Source organism: Miniopterus schreibersii, assembly GCF_964146895.1.
Source record: "Miniopterus schreibersii genome assembly, chromosome: 11".
Classification (NCBI taxonomy): Eukaryota; Metazoa; Chordata; class Mammalia; order Chiroptera; family Miniopteridae; genus Miniopterus; species Miniopterus schreibersii.
Window position 1 is genome coordinate 2117867 of NC_138111.1, and position 17297 is coordinate 2135163.

General features: G+C 53.0%; 1 protein-coding gene across 1 annotated transcript in view; it reads left to right on the forward strand.

The window, feature by feature from the left end:
- Nucleotides 1-17297, forward strand: part of GPR107 (G protein-coupled receptor 107) — a 47587-nt gene that overhangs the window by 28087 nt on the left and 2203 nt on the right. Inside the window, exons 13-17 of the mRNA XM_081150601.1 lie at nucleotides 1283-1413; nucleotides 3854-3897; nucleotides 14967-15016; nucleotides 15971-16054; nucleotides 16811-16932. Of these exons, the coding sequence (XP_081006727.1) occupies nucleotides 1283-1413; nucleotides 3854-3897; nucleotides 14967-15016; nucleotides 15971-16054; nucleotides 16811-16932 (431 nt within the window). The remainder of the gene's footprint in view (nucleotides 1-1282; nucleotides 1414-3853; nucleotides 3898-14966; nucleotides 15017-15970; nucleotides 16055-16810; nucleotides 16933-17297) is intronic.

Below are 17297 nucleotides of genomic sequence, written 5' to 3' on the forward strand. Positions count from 1 at the left end.
AGACGGGGTGTCGGCGGGAGACTGACATTTCAGGATCATCGTTGCATTAGCGTTAAGTGATGCAACACTTAACGTAGCTTCTGTGATGACTTAACTGGTTAGTCCTAGACAAAGAGAATCCACTCAGAGACTGCCCAGCACTAGCACAGCGGATTTTACATTCTTAGTTAAAGTGGAAAATGGCGGTTGCAGACAGCAAGCCTGGGGGAGTATTGGGAGCACGGCCTCCTTGTGGAGAGTGGAGGTGGAGTTAGACTCTGCATCCACACCTAGTGGTGGATTCGAAAGAAAGTCTCATCGCTGGTTTACCACATGCTGGGTAGCATCTCAGGTGTTTAGATGTTGCTGTCTCAGGCAGCCACAGGGCTTCTCCTAACATGCTAAGAGCTCAAGGACAGGTCTGCACAAACACAGCCTTGACTGGAAGGAGAGGCCAAACACGGACGCAGCTCCAGCTCGGGGGTAGGAACTGAGCTGTGTCCTGTGTAGAGGGGACAGACTGGAGTCATTCCTGGGAGGAGCGAGGTGGCTCCTCAGCCACTGGGCTGGAATTGGCCATTCTTCCCACTTTGGTCTCTGATGACATCCTCTAGCACTTAGAAGAGCTACTGTCACTGAGGAACCTGGGCATCTTGGCTAAACAGGAAGTGAAGTGCAGCCCTGGATGCCTGAAAGCCAGGCGTCCTGGTTAGCTGTTGCTGTTCAGCGAACCACTCGCAAACGCAGTGACTCTAACAGCCACCATTCACTCTCTCAGTTCTCTGTGGGTCAGGAGTCGGGAGTGGCTTAACCGGGTAGGTCTGACTTGTTGTCTGTCCCCTGCAGTTACAGTCAGAGTGGCCGGGCTGGGTCCTCCTGAAGTCTCCACTTGCCAATTTCTGCGGGCTGGGAGACTTGCTCACATGGGGCAGGGACAGCAGGGGCTCCTCTGGTGTCTTTTTTCTCTCTCTGTGTGGTCTCCCCAGCATGGCAGCTTCGGGGCAGCCAGACGTCTTGCAAGAAGGCCCAGGGCTCCTAAGGTGTTTTGAGAGAGAGCCAGGCAGAAGCCGTGTCCTTTGTGTTACCTGCCTTGAATATCACATGGCGTCACTGCCCCCTTCCTCTGTTGGTCAGAGTAGTCACAGCTCAAGATCAGACAGAGATCACATCTTGGTGGGAGAGCAAGCAGTGGTGGTACTGCTGTGGCCATAGGTTGGGGGCCCACAGTGTCTACCTCTTTTGGGGCTGCTGTTGTGAGGATCTGCCCATGCTTGGGGGCCTCACCGGCTTCTCCATTCTATAGGTCCTGGCAAACGTGGCCTACATCATCATAGAGTCCACCGAGGAGGGGGCAACTGAGTACAGCCTGTGGAAGGACTCTCTGTTCCTGGTGGACTTGCTGTGCTGCGGGGCCATCCTCTTTCCCGTGGTGTGGTGAGTACTGGCGGGGAGGAGGCACGGCGCCCCCGGCTTGTCTGTGGAACGCGGCAGCTGGGCCAACCGCTCCCGGCCAGGGGAGCGCATGGGGCCTCAGAGCCAACAATACAGCTTTCTGGGTCCTAGACGGACCCGAATCAGTCTCAGGGCAAGGCCTGGGCCTTTGTGTCGTCAGGTTCCCCAGTGGGTTCTGATGGATCTGGTCAGGCCCATGGCTGGCTTTTAGCGCAGGCTGGACAATAGATTAGAGTCTGGAAATGAGAGCTTAGCAGCAGTGCACACCAGCAGCACGTATTGGAGGGAAGGGAGTTGAAGAAATCGCATAAGTAGGCTTTCTCGCCACGGCAGATGGAAAGGAGGAAGCGCGTTAGTATAAAGCCATTGCTGTCTCTGAGCGGTTCGCCCTGCTTCTGGAAAGGGTGGCTGTGGGTGCATAGCTGGTGTGAAAGCTGTTGGTGCTTGTGAGAGAAAATGTCCCCAAGTCTCACACGGAGAGAGGGACACTCTTGGTTCAGTGGGAAGCAAGGGAAGGGCTGCAAAAGCGAGCCCCTGGTGATGACCCAGTTATAGAGCCACTTAAAGGCAACAGATTCACCTGCTTTCTGTTAGAGGTGAGGTGTCCCCACTGCAGTTCCCCCAGCACATAATTCAGTATAACATTTTTTAGGATCCTGGGTTTGTAGACCATTTACTTACTCTGATTATTTAGGACATGGTGTCAGCAGAGTGTGGTCCTTATGCAGCCAATTAGGGTTAGTCCTAACCTTGTTCCATCGCACATCACATGTGTACGTGTGTTGGTCCAGCAGGGAAGAGAGCTTGAAGGAGATGTTTAACCTCTTCTGCCTCCTTGATCATGCCCTGGAATAAGTAAACTCAGGCATCTGGGACGGGATCACCAGCAGGGTCTTAGGTGGAAGGAGCATCCTGGGAGCATTTGAGATTGTGTTCCCAGCATTATATCATCAGTTGGGCTCAAACACATAAAATTTTAAAAACAGCATCCTGTTGTTAGGGAACAGAGTAAGACTCTCCTCACACCTGCCATTCAGCAAAGTGGTAGGGTCAAGGGGTGCTGCGAATGGCCACTTCCTGCACCTTGTTAGTTATAGCACTAACAAGCAGATGCCACGTGGCAAGCTTCATTAAGGTGAGTATTCTGAAAATTGCTGTAAAATGAGAAAAATCAAGTGCTGTAGAGATGACTTAAGCAGCAACCACATTGGGACATGAAATGCACAGTATTTGGAAAGATAATAGATGGTCTGGAGACTAGGTGATTTGAGAAGTTACCAGGAAGAGAAGTCCTGTCGGCCTCTTAACGGCATACACATTAAGGGTGTAACTTGGTGCCGGCCCACGTGCTCAGTGCGGTAACGCGGGCAGGTGCGTGCGGACTGGCCACACCCGCTGTGGTTCTCCCGGGCTGATTATGTCGGGCTGCACTGACCTGCTGCTTTACAGCTGAGATCTGAGTCGTTGGTACCAGGTCTTACTGTAACTAAGATCTAATGTGTTTAAGTTTTGTTACATAAAAACATTCATTTTTAAATGCTGAGGCTCATTCAGTCATTTTTGAGCAGCCTGATTATAAACTTCTCTGTGATAAAAAAGAAAAAAAGATATTCCCAGTCAGCCGGCGTTGGTGTGGCGTTGCCTTTGAGCTACCTACTTTCATGTGTTGCCCATTCAGTTCTCACAGGTGGGCAAACCACGGGGGGTTTAGGAGAAGTGACTCATTTGCAGACAGGCAGAGAGAGGTGGGCGTGTTGGGACTCCCGCCGAGTCTGCCCTCTTCCCCTGCCCCAGCTGCCTGTGCTGTGCTGGTCCTTTAAGACAGCCTTTCCCTCGGTGCCTCTGACTCTGCTTAGAACTGTGATTCCTAATAATATTAATGCTCTCCTGCCTAAACTGGAATGATGGCCATTAGTTACCCACACACCCCGTCTGGGAAAAGAGGCTCCCTGGAGGCCTGCGTTTTTCAGCCGAGTTATAAATCTAGTCAGTGAAGACTGAGTTTGTGTGAAGCCTGTGTTCACAGCTCCCGGACCTGGACTTGAGAAGTCGGCCTGTGGCCTCCTCATGGGGCCCATTCTGTCCAGGGAGCCGGCGAGCTGGGTGAGGCTCCGCTGTTGGGAGGGGGTGGGGGGGGGTAGTTGCGGGAATGAAGGATGAGGTAGAGATCAAGAATGTTTTGTTTTGTTTATCCTCACGCCCAGGCCCTTGCCAGACTTTTTGGTCAGCAGAGGGCATCTCTAACTCTCAAGCTGAAGTGTTGAGTATTAAGACCATGTCGTCAGGGAGACTGTCTAAAATTGTCCAGTTCACCCTGTAAGTTTATAATTGAGGACTTCAGGGCCTCAACTGACTAGCCCTGGAAATAGAGGGGAGTACAAATTTGTTAGCTAACCTTTTGTTCTCCAATGTTTGTTTTTAGGTCAATCAGGCATTTACAAGAAGCCTCAGCAACAGATGGAAAAGGCAAGTTCCCTGGTGCTTTTTGGTGCTGCTCAGCCTTCCTGAGGCCACCTGCTGGGCACTGCTGGGAGGGGCAGGAGGAATAATGCGGCTCCCGGTGCCCTCTCCCCATCTCCCCGGGAGCCTGCTGGGGAGCCCCGCTGGGGGGAGCCTGGGGCCTTGTGAGAGCAGCTGGAGGTGGTTTGGTGAAGAGGCAGGTGGTGAACATGGCAGAGACCTGCTGTCTAAGAGGCTTGGGGGCGACTGCTGCCCATGAGATGATTCGTGTCATTTCCACTCTTGAGTATGATTTTCACCTTCTCAAAGCTGAGTCAGGAAGAGAAAGTCTTGTCTTGGAAGGACAGGTCACACTTCATTGTGAGAGCTGGTGGTTTATGGATTGGGACCGAGATATGCAAAGCAGCCGTCCCTGCCGATTTAACACGCTTTCAAAATAGATGTGTTGGCCTTCATTTAAAGTGAGCCTGCTGCCGGAAAGAACCTTTAAAACTGACTTTTAAACGGTTGTCCATTAAAGTCCTTTTGCACCTCCTTGATTTTCCAACTGCCCTCTAAGTCAGAAAAGAAGCTACAAAGAAAATGTGTGCGTTTCTGGGCTTATTGGAATAGTGTCCAGGTTGCAGGCTGCCCTGGCATTGGGGGAAGGGGGTGGCACTCTGCTCTCAAAGGTCAGAGCTGCCCCCGATCCATGAAATCACCACTCAGGGCTGATTGGAATGCTCTTAAAATAGATTGTTTGTTTGTTGTTGTTAAATGTGAGTTTTGTTGCTGACCTGTTTTCTGATTATAAAAGTAATGTGGATTCAGTTTAGAAAATTTGGAAAACAGGTAGTAGGTGCCAATCTTATTTCACACCTGTATGCAATTATTGTCACGTTATTTTCTGTAAAGAACTAAACCGGACTCCAAGACTCCGTGCCAGTGTTGGGCAGAATCCCAGGGTTCGCAGAGCACAGCATTGGGAGATTCCTGGTTTGGCCCCCAACAGCTTCTGTTGAGGTTCCTGCTCTCTGGCCCTTGTAACACTCTTGTGCGGAGCAGCCTGCTGTGTGAGGGTCCTGCCTAGACTGGGAGCCTTGACAGTGCTGAGTCCCAACTCCCAGGGCCCGCCCCGGAAATAGGCCTGTAGCCTGGCTCCACAGCCGTCTCCAGGCCAGGAACCAGAGAGCCCTCCTGCCTTCTGGGAGTGGGGTAGAGGATTGCTGCAAAAAATAAAGCAAGTCAGAGTTTAAATAAAGCACCTTGCCACGAACAGAAAAGTCCAAAGTAGAAAATAAGCCACCTTCTGGGTATAATTATAGTTTGGGGATGTTCTTGTCTTTTTTTTTTCAATGCACGTTATAGATGCTTTTGTTATTTTTGTAACAATGAATAGGTCTTTCTCTTGATATATTATATTGAGGCGAGACATTTTACCTTTTCATCTTTGTACTACAATGTTTTTGGATTTGTTTTCTGACTGTTTGTCTGAACATGTTTGACACCCCCAAGGGCAGTGTTTCCCGGCTGATGAGTTTAATCTTTGCTTTTCTTGGCTTCCTCCTTCCCGCTTGTTGAACCCCTCTGGTCCTTCCTCACCTTCTCCCTCGTTCTGGGCCTGATCTCCCCCTTCACCTTGCTTAGATGGCGTGGGGCAACTGTCTCCGTGGCAGTTCATTCCACGAGAGGCTGATCATTGGCTGAGGACTTCCCAAAGCTGTGGCGCAGCGGGGTAGACAGCGCAGCAGGTGGAGCCCAGGATGGGTCTTAGCTGTCCCCCAGCAGCTGGAGGCAAGAGAGATGATGGAGCAGGAAGGCTTTTGTCTCCACCTGGGGCACATGAGCAGTTCCTCGTGTGTTCCACCAGGTGCCAGCAGAGAGCTCTTCAGCCGAGAGGGACCGCGAAAACAGGAGGTCGGCCTGCACACCCCGCTCTCATTCACCATTCCCGGGGTGACGCACTGTTAGGAAGGCACCGTTTCTTAGCAGCAGATACTGCGAACCCTTGGAAAGGGGACAGAGTAGATTAGAACAGGGGTGTCTTCTTTTTTTCAATTTATCTTTATTGTTGAAAATATTACAAATGGCCCCCTTTTCCCTCATTGATTCCCTCCACCCTGTACCCCTCCCCCAGGCCTTCACCCCACTCTTGTTTGTGTCCATGGGTTATGCATATAAATTCTTATGCTAATCTTTCCCCACCCACCCACCCCAGGGTGTCTTCTTCATTCATGCTCTTGCACTGAGTTGATTTAGGCCAGTTGCATTTAAGCTGATCCGCAAATGCATATTTCAGTCCATCCTTTGAAAAATGCTTATGCTCTTGACACTTCCAGAGTCAGGGCAGCCTGTTCCTGAGGCTGAAGTCTGCCCTGCAGAGAACTCACAGGACCGGCACCTGCCCCCGTCCCCACCCTCCTCCCGGCCTTGGTGAGACAGACTGCAGAGCGGCTGTGCCTTGTTCGTCCACGGGGACAAGCAGGCAGTGCGGGAAGGCTGCTGAGCCCATGGCTGGCAGCTGCTGGATCTGGGAATTGTGGTCGCCCCCTGTGCCCTCAGATCAGCCCTTACAGGTCCAGCCTGTCCCAGAAGCCACTGAGAGTGAAGGCCAGAGGCAGTGATGTCTCCTCCTGGATCGGAAGCAGTGGCTGCATGGAACCTGTTCTTGGGCTCGTCATTCACTGTCATTGTGTGACAGTGACACTAACTGGGCCTGAGGCTCGGTGTAAGTGCCGTCCAGGCCGACCAAGTGCGTGTGGGGGAGGTGCCACGTGTAGCTGTTCTTCCTGCGTCCGGGCTGCACCAGCGTCGGGGGGTGGGGGGGGGGGTGGGGGGGTGGGGGGGGGCTCTGTTTCCTTCTCTGTGTGTGGACTCCTTTTCACTGAACCTGAGGGAAACGTTAAGGATGAAGCGGCCCACTGTCCTTGGAGTGTATCTGTCTCTCTTGTCACCTGCCGGCCTCTGTCCTGCCCTGTCATTGGAGTCGCTGCTGTGCTGTGTCCCCCCGGAGGAGGCGGGATGGAGTGTCGCGCAGGCTCTCCTCGCTGCGGTCCCCCTCTGCCCGCCGAGGTTTCCTGGTGATGCTGCCCTGGAGCCTGCATCCCTGTCCGTTCCTCTCTCCAGTGTCATCACCCTAGGGCGCTGGCTGGGGATGTGCGCCGTGCGCTTAATTCACTGTTCCTGCTCCTGCTCCTGCTCCTCTGACCTCTCCTGTGTTTCTGAGGGAAGTTGAGAGTCGTGTTCTGAGGAATTTGGCCTGTGTATGAGTGAGTTTCCGCAGCATGCGAGCCAGCAGCGACTGGCTGGCCGTGGGGTTGGTGGAGGAGCGGCGGCTTCGCTGAGCTGCTGGCGCCATGAATGCTTGTCAGGGCAGCGGTTCTCAAGAGGGTCCTTGGAGTCAGACCTATTTTTCCAATAAGACATTCTCAGCCTTTTTCGCTGTTGACGTTTGTGCTAATGGTGCAAAAGCGGAAGCTGGCACCTTAGCGTGGTCCAAGGCAGCGGCACCAGAGTGTACCAGCGGCCGTTGCGGTCTTAATTGCCACCTGCTTGCGGGGGGCGGAAAGGCCGTTCAAGAGTGGCCCTGATGAAGTGGTAGAAACTGTGCATGAGGGTGGGGTGTCTTAGCATTCTGTGCGACCGAGCGGGGAGTGTGCGGAGAGCACTCTGCTGGGCACTGCAGCGCCAGGTTCTCGGGGAAATGCCTGCAGTTGTCTGAGTTGCAGGCTGGACTGGCCTCTTTCCTCCTGGGACACCCAGGCTGTGGTTTCTCAGACTTGGGTTTTGGCACTTTTTTTTAATGTCAGATGGATAACATGCTGACACTGTAACAAGGGTTGAGGGAGGCACATTCACACAAGAGCGTGAACACCCAGTTGTCACTCTCGTGAGCTACAGAAGAATCCAGCGTTTTCGTGTGCTTCAGGAAAACCACTAGAAGCATTTGTTGCCAGTGGCCTAGTTCTCCCTTGAAAGCACTGTTTTTAATTTGGGAAAGCTTACATCTGCCACTGATGTAAGAATTGGACAGCTCCAATTCTTAAAGACTTTTGATGGGCTGATATTAACAGGTGTGACTTTAAAGAAAATACTTTGTTTCAGTGTTTACTTAATAGTTTCAGTGTTCCCGAGATGCTCAGAGCCCAGTGAAACGGTGCTCCTCCCCCGTCAGGGCCTGTTCCACAGCAGCCGCTCATGGGTAAGAGAGGCCCACTCGGCGTGCAGTGGGAACCATGGGTGTCAGTGACGGAGTGTGAGATCCATGGGTACAGTTCCAGTGCCCCACCCGTCTTGCGGTAGCTGCTGTTTGTCAGGTTTTAGTGTGGAGTAAAGACGCTCACAGTGACCCGACAAGGCCTCCGTCTCTAGTCAGGCTGCACTTTCACCCTTTCAGTCAGACTTTTCCTCAACAGTTGAGGAGCCGAACAGTAAAGAAATCTACAAACATGGGTGACAGTTCCACTCTCTCATGAAATGTCTTATTTTAAAAAAAAAAATTATTATATATTACATATAATGGATTTTGTCTCTTTTAAGTGAATTGGTAAATATTTTTTAGATTTGTTGTGATTTCTAATATGGTAAATATTGATAGATTTTATCCACATAAACCAAAGTTATTCGAGGCCCTCGACCAAAAGTTTGAGAACCATGTACTAGGGATGAAGCTTCTTGAGTCTCATTGTCAGGACGACCATGAATGGGCCTGAAGGGCTGCCTGGTTCTTTTTTCCAGTGCAACTGGGCTCATTTCAGACTTCCTTGGTCAGGTTCTTGTGGCTGCCTAAGATATCCATTTGTTCTGGGCAGCTCATGCCAAACATATGTTTTATTTGGGTGTTTTCATACAAACAAACCTAGTGAAAAACCCACGGAGGGGAAGGGGGAGAAGTACTTCCCTCCCCCATTTTATAACTAGTTTTGCCCGTGTGTGTTGTCTCTGGCTGCCGTGGGAACCTGTGCTTCTCTTTGACAATGGCTTTTAGCACAGAGCTCCTCAGTGTGCCCGCACGGCTTTGGGTCTGCATTTCCACCTGGGCTGATGTTTTATGAGCACTCTCTTCCCTGACTCTTTTCACTCAGTTCCTGGTTATAATTAATACATTTGTCCCACCTTTATTTTCACTTCTCAAGTAGAAACTGAGAGAGCCCCAGCTGGTGCTATGTGCCCTGAGGGTTAGTATTGGGTTAAACCGGGAGACTCTCGGTCAGAAGCTGCAGGGGAGGAAAGAGGGCGGGTGGAAGGAGAGCCACCATCTGCACATTTTACCGTGGAGAGGGCTCTAGGCTGTGCAGCCTGGGCAGGGATGACCCCCCCCCCCCCCCAAGAATTGCAGGTGCTGTTTTCCACACTGCTGTTGAGGGACGTCCATTGGGAGCCCCTCTGGATCACTGCCTCATAATGACAGAATAGGAGAGGAAAGGAGATTTACCTTCACCCTCTCATTTTCACCCCGCTGTCCCCTTGTTGTGAGAGCGCACTTGTAAGTCCGTTCCTGTCCCTGTAGTCTGCAGTCGCACAGGGAGGATTCTGTAACTCAGAGGGTGTTCATGCGGCGTCCGTGAGTCCATCCTTCACACACGAGGAGTGTGTGCACCAGCCATAGGTGAGCTGTTGAGCATGCCTGCGTTTACCTGGGCAGAGGTATGTGGCTCTCAGCAAATTTGCAAAGGAGTCTGACCCTGGAAAGGGTAAAAACCTCAGCTAAATAGCGTGTTGAAGGTGAATGAGAGAGAAAACGTGTATTTTGTTCAACTGGCCTAATATAATGATTTTAAATTCTTTCAGTCACCAAAACCTCTCTCCAATACTTACCCTCAGCAGGTCACTCAAAATGCTTTTGTTGTCCACCTAAGCACAACCTCTGGTCAACATTTTGAAATAATCAATCGACTGGAGGTCTGGCCCTGAGTTAGTATAACTTACAGCTGAAAGCAGAGAGGCCTCCCCATCCCAGCCTGAGGAGCAGCCTCATCACGGACGCATGGCTGGTTTTCTGTTAGCCTGTGAGACTTCGGGAACTAACTACCCCGGAGGCATTGGCCGCAGTGGCCTGGGCAGCAGGCTGGTTGGCGTGTCCTCCCTGGGTCTGGGCATGGCTCTTACCCCCGCCGTTGGCATGCATTTGCTTTCTGCGAGTCTTGGGACACTTTTGGAACCAGCACTTCTTGGTTGATTACCGCAGTATCCAGGGAGGCCAGGTTCTCTGTTGAGAAGTGTTGTCTGCTCTTGACCAGGCTGTGTCACTAGGTGATGGGACGTCTGAACTTCCAGCCTGTTGCTGATTGTAAAGCTGTGTGGTGGTGGTGTCAGGCACTCTCTTGGGCTATTTTTGCCTCTTTCTTTGATGTTTTTATTATTTAAGATATTTTTCCTACAATGAGATGCACAGCCTTTAACTCTTTAGTTTGATGACTTCAGACCACTCCTGGGTCACTGTGTTAAACGTATATTGGAAGTGTATTTTGAACCACTTTCCATGTGACAACAGTTTGAAAATCAAAACATTTCATTCTCTGCATAGTTCTTATCATAGCCTTTCTCATACTTGCTCTGGGGCCTGTCTTTGTGAGATGGATTAGTGGGATCTCTTAGCAGAGGCCAGATGGCACCCCATAGGCCAATCACTCTGCAGAATGGACACTTTCGGGCCAGTGTGGTCCCAGGTCAGCTTTCAGGCCTGTGCTCGACCCGAACGGGGAGAAGCTGCCTGTCCCCCACGCGGTGTGCTCACGCCTGGAGCTCTGACAGACCAGAAACGCTGAGGTCGAGTGAGTCAGAGCAGCTGGTGCCATTCCCGTGTCGCCACCATCCTCATTTCTTTCATTTTTGTGTTTGGCTCAAAAGTCCCTCTGCGGCGCGGCAGGGAGAGAGCTGGAGAAAAGAATGATGGGTAGGTGGGGATGTTTTTAAGCCTTGAGGCTTTCCTCACACCAGGGAAGGATTGTTTTGGAAATTTTTTACCCTCTAAGTGGCGGCTGTGAGCCTTTGCTCTGTGTCCCATAAATCAGTTAGGATTTACTCCTCAAGAAGGATCACTGGTGGCTCCCGGGCATTGCTGGGCATTGTGAGCCATGATTGCGTCTCCCTGGGCGGCTGGTGGATTATAAAGCTGTGAATTGCCTTCCTCTTAGCGCAGTGTGGGCATCGAGAGCTTGGTCCTTGGAGGGAGTTGGACTTGGTTTGACTGCTGGCTTCCCCACTTACTGGCTCTGGGGCCTTGGTAATTTACTAACCTCCTCCAGGCCCAGGGCCGTCCACCGTGAAGCGGAGGAAATAGTGTCCTCCCTCTGAGAGGCTGCTGTGCGGGTCACACGGGATGAGGCCTGGTGGCGACCAGCCCGGGCCTGGCCCGTGGTTAGCACTCGGTGGATGGTGAGGACCAGCCGCTCTCCTTGTTGCCGCAGTTCCAGCACCTCCAGGGAGTGTGCTGCAGAGCTGGGGGCAGGGCAGTGTGTCCTCTCCCCGGCCTGCTTAGCTTCTCTTTGCTTTCAAGAGGAAAGGGGCTGTCTGGGGAGGGGCAGCACCTCCCCTTGCTGCTGGTCAGAGAGAGTCCAGGCTTGCTAAGCGTTTGAGAGGGCTGGCACTTTCTGCCTCAGTGGGCACTTGTTCCGTTCTTGTCAGTAAAAAGCTTGTGCCAAAACCCAGGGTCCTGGCCATTTTTCTGAGGGTAATGGGAAAAACAGGGATCCCACAGCAGCAGGTCAGCCTGTAGGAGCTCCTGAAGTGGGTGTGCATGCTTCCCCTCCGCCCCATTCCCTGGGAGGTTTTCCAGAATCCTCTTAGCCAGGCCCAAGTCCATAGACCAGGGGCTGCCCGGCGTCCATGCTGAGTGGAGCTCTGGGGAATTCTGGTGCTTACCCGGTCAGGAAGCGTTGCCCTGAAGAAAATCTCCGAAGGGGCCGAGAAGGACCCGGCCAGGCTGCGGCACCCTGAGCCCTGGTGATGCAGGGACTGGAATGTGGGTTCCTGGCTCCTGTCCGAGGCATTTTCTTCTCACCATGCCCATTCTTTTACCATATTTGCTGTTCCTCGTGGTGGGGTCAGAAATAGCCGGCCCGGACTTGGTGAGCTTTCTATTCCCTGGGGCCAGCACACTGTGGGCCAGCGAACAGCACGCTGTCAGCCTTCTTAACGTCAGGAAAAGCTTTTTTGGAAGAAGACAGGAGGCTTGGGATTGCAGGCTGCTTCCTGCTGGGTTCCTGCTTGTAGCTCTGCTGGTGAAGTTTCCCGTCCCAGAGCCGTCCCCCCGGTGTAGCGGCTGACTCATCTGTCCTGGGCACACTGCAGCCCTGTGTCCTGGAGAGCCCAGGCTGTGGCGGTCCCTAGGCCACCGCTTGTTCTGATTTACTGCTAGAGGCTGGGTTTGTGCCAGAGGTGGTGGCCCCTGTAACACAGGACGTGCCACATTCGGTATTTGGTTAATGCGATGTAGTCCTCATATTGTCCTGACACTGTGACATCAGCCGTTCGTCAGGTGCTTACTGTGTGCCGCCCTAGCAACCCCAGTGGGAGGTGCTGCGATCCTTGTTAACAGATGAAGAAACAGACTCAGAGAGATTAGGAGGCTTACCTGAGGTCACACAGCCAGGAAGCAGCAGGGTTGGAATTTGAACCCCAGATGTTCAGGTGTGCAGGGCCTGCAGTGTTACCCACTCCTGTTTCTCACTGCAATAAGTAAGCTTCCTCCCTACCTCCACTGCCTCAGCTGTGACTAGAACACCCATGTGGGACCTGGGAGCCTGATCCCATGACCAGCAGTCTCATAGGCAGCTGTCTTGCACGTGGCTGGACCCATGTTGTCTGTCACGACTGGTGGGTTTGGGAAACAACTTTGAGCTCTGCTTGTTGTGGCTGCATTTCTTAAAGACATCACTGGTTGTCCCCAGGGTCCGTTGGTCAGTCCTAGCTGGTGTCCGGGATGGCATGACATTGGTGCCTGTGCTGATGACTCCTCTGGGTGCGGGATGTGGGTGCCCAGGCGCGTTGCTGGAGGAGCTCATGGCTGCCTTGCTGTGCAGTCTCAGTCATCCTGCAGGTGACCTGGTGATGCGAGTGACACCAGGGAGATGTTAGGACCGCGCATTCCGCTCCCTCCTCTCACTACCCACATTGTGGGAACACCTCTGCTTTCTCTCAGTCAACCCTCCCCGTCCCCACCCCTGCTCTCCTTCCCTGGGACAGGCAAGGGACCCATCAGGCTTCAGCTAAAGAATTCTCTCTGGTCCTGAGCTTCATCGCCTTGACCTTCCATCGCCCTGGCCAAGCAGCAGGGTGGGATCAGCCTGGCTTACTGCCCTGCCCATCCCCTGCTGTTCCTGAGAAATCCCTCACCACCTTCTAGAGGGACCTCACAAATCCAAGGGTTCCGACCTCAATCAGGCTTTTATTTTGGTTCTCTCCTTTCCCCAGAGAGTGTCCTAAAATGTAGATGTGCCCAAGGCACTGCCCTGCTTCAGACCCTTCTGAGGCTCTCTGGGGCCCTGGCATCAGCAAGGAGGCCAGCTGGCTTGCTTCCCACATTCCTCCAGCCTCTCGCCTCCAGCTGCACGGAGCCGCTCTCCTCCCGCGCGGCGCTGGGCGCGGTGCTGGGCGCTGGCTGCCGTCTGAGCCTTCGCACCTGCGCTTCCTGAGCATTTCTCCACCTGGTCTCACCACGCTCTCTCCCCACTGAACAGAAGGAACACGCGTTCCTGCCAGTGAGGGGAGGGAGCTTTACGTCGGTGGAAACTTAGTTATCCCACACGTCTCGGTTTTCACACCTGTCCCCGTGAGTCCTCTCCCGTCCTGGGTTAGGACGCCTACCTGTTCATGTCACATGCTCCCCAGGTACTCTGTGCACTTGGTATTGAGTGTACAGCTCAGGGTTTGGTGGCTCTTTCCTGAGGGGTGGCAGCCAACCCTGGGCCGACAGCCGCGCTGCCTCGGTCACTCCTGCACCTGGGGCCTGGCCCGGAGTCGGAGTGAATGAAACACGGCCGAGAACCAGAGATTTAATCTAAAAAATCATAGCCTGCTGGGGGGACTGCCCGATGAGAGCCTTGGCCGGTCCGCCCGCCTTGCTCAGGCCGCCTGGCGCTGCTGCACGCGCGTCCAGTGCAGGCTGGTGGGGGTCAGCGTCTCGGCCTGGAGTTAGTGTCCGGGAGGGAGCTGCTGATCTCCTCATTGATGCTTTGGGCTTCTTAGGAGAGAGCCCGACGCTGCTGTTCGCCTTGAAGATCAGTTAGGATTCCGGGAATTTCCTTTGGAGTCCCAAGCTTGACTGTCCCCACTAATGGGGAGGCGGGGGGGGGCAGTTGAGCCTCCACCGCCCACAGGCCCGTTCCTAATGGAACCAGTAATTGAATGCTATTAAGCAAAATTAATTTGCCTCCTGCTGGAAGGTTTGTGATGAATGAAAGGCCTGCTCGTTGGGGAGGGAGCCACTGCCCTCTGTGGTCATCAATATTTCATGGCCATAGGCGGTGGCAGGAAGTTAGCAGTCCAGCTCCCTGACCTTGAGCCAGCAGGAAGGTAGGACACAGCCGGGGAGGTTGTATTTAAAAGGCTTGCTACAGGCACTTGGTGCAATCTAAGTGAAGTTTAAATTTGCAAGCTGCACCACTGTTCATTGAATCTACACCCTGAACTAGTGGGAGGTTCCCCCAGATGGTTCAGGGACCCCCCAAGACTGGTCCTCGTTGGGGTGCAGCCCAGTCAGCCACAGTGGCAGAGCTGAAGTGTTTAACGACGTCTTTGGCAGGGTGGGGGGAGATCCTGATCTGCAGTGGCTGCTGGTTTCTGTGGTGTTGGCGTGCCCCCCGGGTGGCCAGTTTGAAGCTACTGAACCCAGGACTGGGGAAACATGCCGGTTTGCACCTGCACTGGAACTGGAACCCTTCCTGCTGTCCCACAGCTCCCCGACTCTCCGGGTGACTTGTGTGGGGGGGACGGGAGGGATCTGGCCCAGCAGTTGCATTTCCAGGAGTACAGAGTACAGCCGTGCCCCTGGGCAGTGCTCTTTGCTGTTTCGTTAGACTCGGCCCCTTGACTGTGAGGGTGGGTGCCTTGCAAGTGAGAAAAGTTAATGAGCCTTTATTTGTTCTTCTCCCTAGCTGCTATTAACTTAGCAAAACTGAAACTTTTCAGACATTATTACGTCTTGGTGAGTAAAAAATCCTAAACCTGTAAATAGGAGTAGAGCACATGGGCTCGCAGAGGATGGGTGAGAGCAGGAGATGGGTGCTGCCCAGCTGAGTGGGTTCACTCCACGGACCAATCTGTGTTCCTGGCTATGGGGAATTAAATGTCTGGTGCCTTCTTCTTAAAGTCTAGTTTTAAATTTGGCTCTACCTACTCAGAAAAGCAGTACCTGCTTGGTATTTTTTTAAGTTTTTTGTTGTTTTTTTTAATTTCAGAGAGAGGAAGGGAAAGACAGAGAGAGAGAGAAATATCAACGATGAGAGAGAGTCATTGATCAGCTGCCTCCTGCACGCCCCCTACTGGGGATCGAGCCTGCAACCGGGCATGTGCCCTGACTGGGAATCGAACTACAGTTTTGTGGTTTTGACACTGACTGCCCCTTTAGACATTTTCTCCTGGTCCCAATGAGCAGCCATGCTGAGCGGTCATTGGGTGGACCTTCTCTCACTAGAGGACTTAGTGTTATTGGTCCTGTGCTGTGTGGACCTCAGATGTCCCAGAATCTGCTGCGGAGCCTGGAAGCAGTGCTTCCCGGTGTGGCTTAGCTGGTGCCACTACTGGAAAGCATTCCTCTAACTGGGAGTGAGAGTAGTTCCCTGAGGGGGTTGAAGTCAGTTGGCTGTCTGTGGAGGGTGGGGGGCTCCTCAGGAGTCAGACAGCCATGCTGCACGTCTGTCCCCCCCGGGGAGTGGTGTGACCAATACTGTGGTCACCTAGAGGGCAGGAAGAAACTCCTTCAGTGTGACCAGTGGAGGAGCCCACTGTCTGCAGGATTTATTATTAACCCGATAAGTGTCTGATGCTTTTCTTTGGGTAATTCTGTTTCCTGTTTTGTGGTTCATTGGAAAGCAAGTTGTTGGAAGAAAGTGGTGCCAAATTTCTGTGTTGACTTCTGGTTTCTCTCCTCTCCATGTAGATCGTATGTTACATATACTTCACCAGGATCATTGCATTTTTCCTCAAATTCGCTGTGCCCTTCCAGTGGAAGTGGCTCTACCAGGTATGCTCTCCGGGGCCGGGGCCAGGGCCAGGGCCAGGGGCAGGGCCAGGGCCAGGAATTGATGTCTGGGGACAGTCTGAGGCTACAGCTGAAGGTTGTCACAGCTTACCTGGCTGTGCCCAGTAAGGCCTCTGTCTCTTCTGGTCTGTGATTATGATTATGTTCAGGAGAGCTGCTGGGTCACATGAGAAATCTGCAAGTATTGCATTATTGATTTTAGAGTTCGATCTGAAAAGTCTTTTGAAGAGCCTCAGGCAGAGAGTAAGGTTTGCTCTGTGTGATTAAAGCCCAGACGAGACAGGTCTTCTCTGTCAGTTCCAGGGCTTAGAGGAGCTTAGAGCCCAGACCTCCCCTTCTTTGCCCACTATCATCATTTCAGTGTAGAGCCTGTTTGCAGTGCCCTGGGACTAGGTTAACCTTGAGGGTAGGGTGGGCCACCAAGTGGTTGGGAGACTTCCCTTCAAGGGCTCACTTGATGCGTCAGGTGCTGTAGGAAGTGGGTGTATAATGACCCTTAAAATCCGGCAGTGGAGACTCCAGGTATAGCAAGAGGCTTCAGTGTCATCTCCCGGCAGAAATTCCTGGCGAGGCCTCCGTGCAGCTAGTGAAGAAGATGCTGTCTAGCCATGAGCTCTGGTGCTGGAGGAGTGGCCGTGGAGTGGGGCATTGCCCGGGGTGGGGGGGCCCCTTGTTTAGTGCCACTGCTCTCTGGAGTACAGGTTGCTCATCCCTCTGTTGGGTGTTTTCGATCTGCAGCTCCTGGAGGAAATGGCCACGCTGGTGTTCTTTGTGCTCACCGGGTACAAGTTCCGCCCCGCCTCAGACAACCCCTACCTGCAGCTTTCTCAGGAAGACGACGACCTGGAAATGGAATCCGTGTAAGAAATCTCTTCTCCCCCCTCACCTTTACTGACTAGGGGCACTGTGTGGACGGGAGCAGCCTCTCCACATTTTGTTGCTCCAGAGGCGGGGCCTCTATGTTTAGCAGAAGGAAGTGGACACTGATCCCGGTAACCCTGGTGGCGAGAACTTGGGGTATGCTGGGCCTATTCACTGCTGAGGTCGGGCAGGCCCTCTTCCTACTGGGCCCCTGCCACTGGGAAACCTGTATCTGAGAATCTGATCATCCAAATCGCCTGTACGTCTCCTGGTTATGGTCAGGCGTTCTCTGTCATCGTAACAAGCGGCTCTTCATGGCCGGCACAGTGACGCCCGTATCTGAGGTTAACGGGCCTCTGAGTCT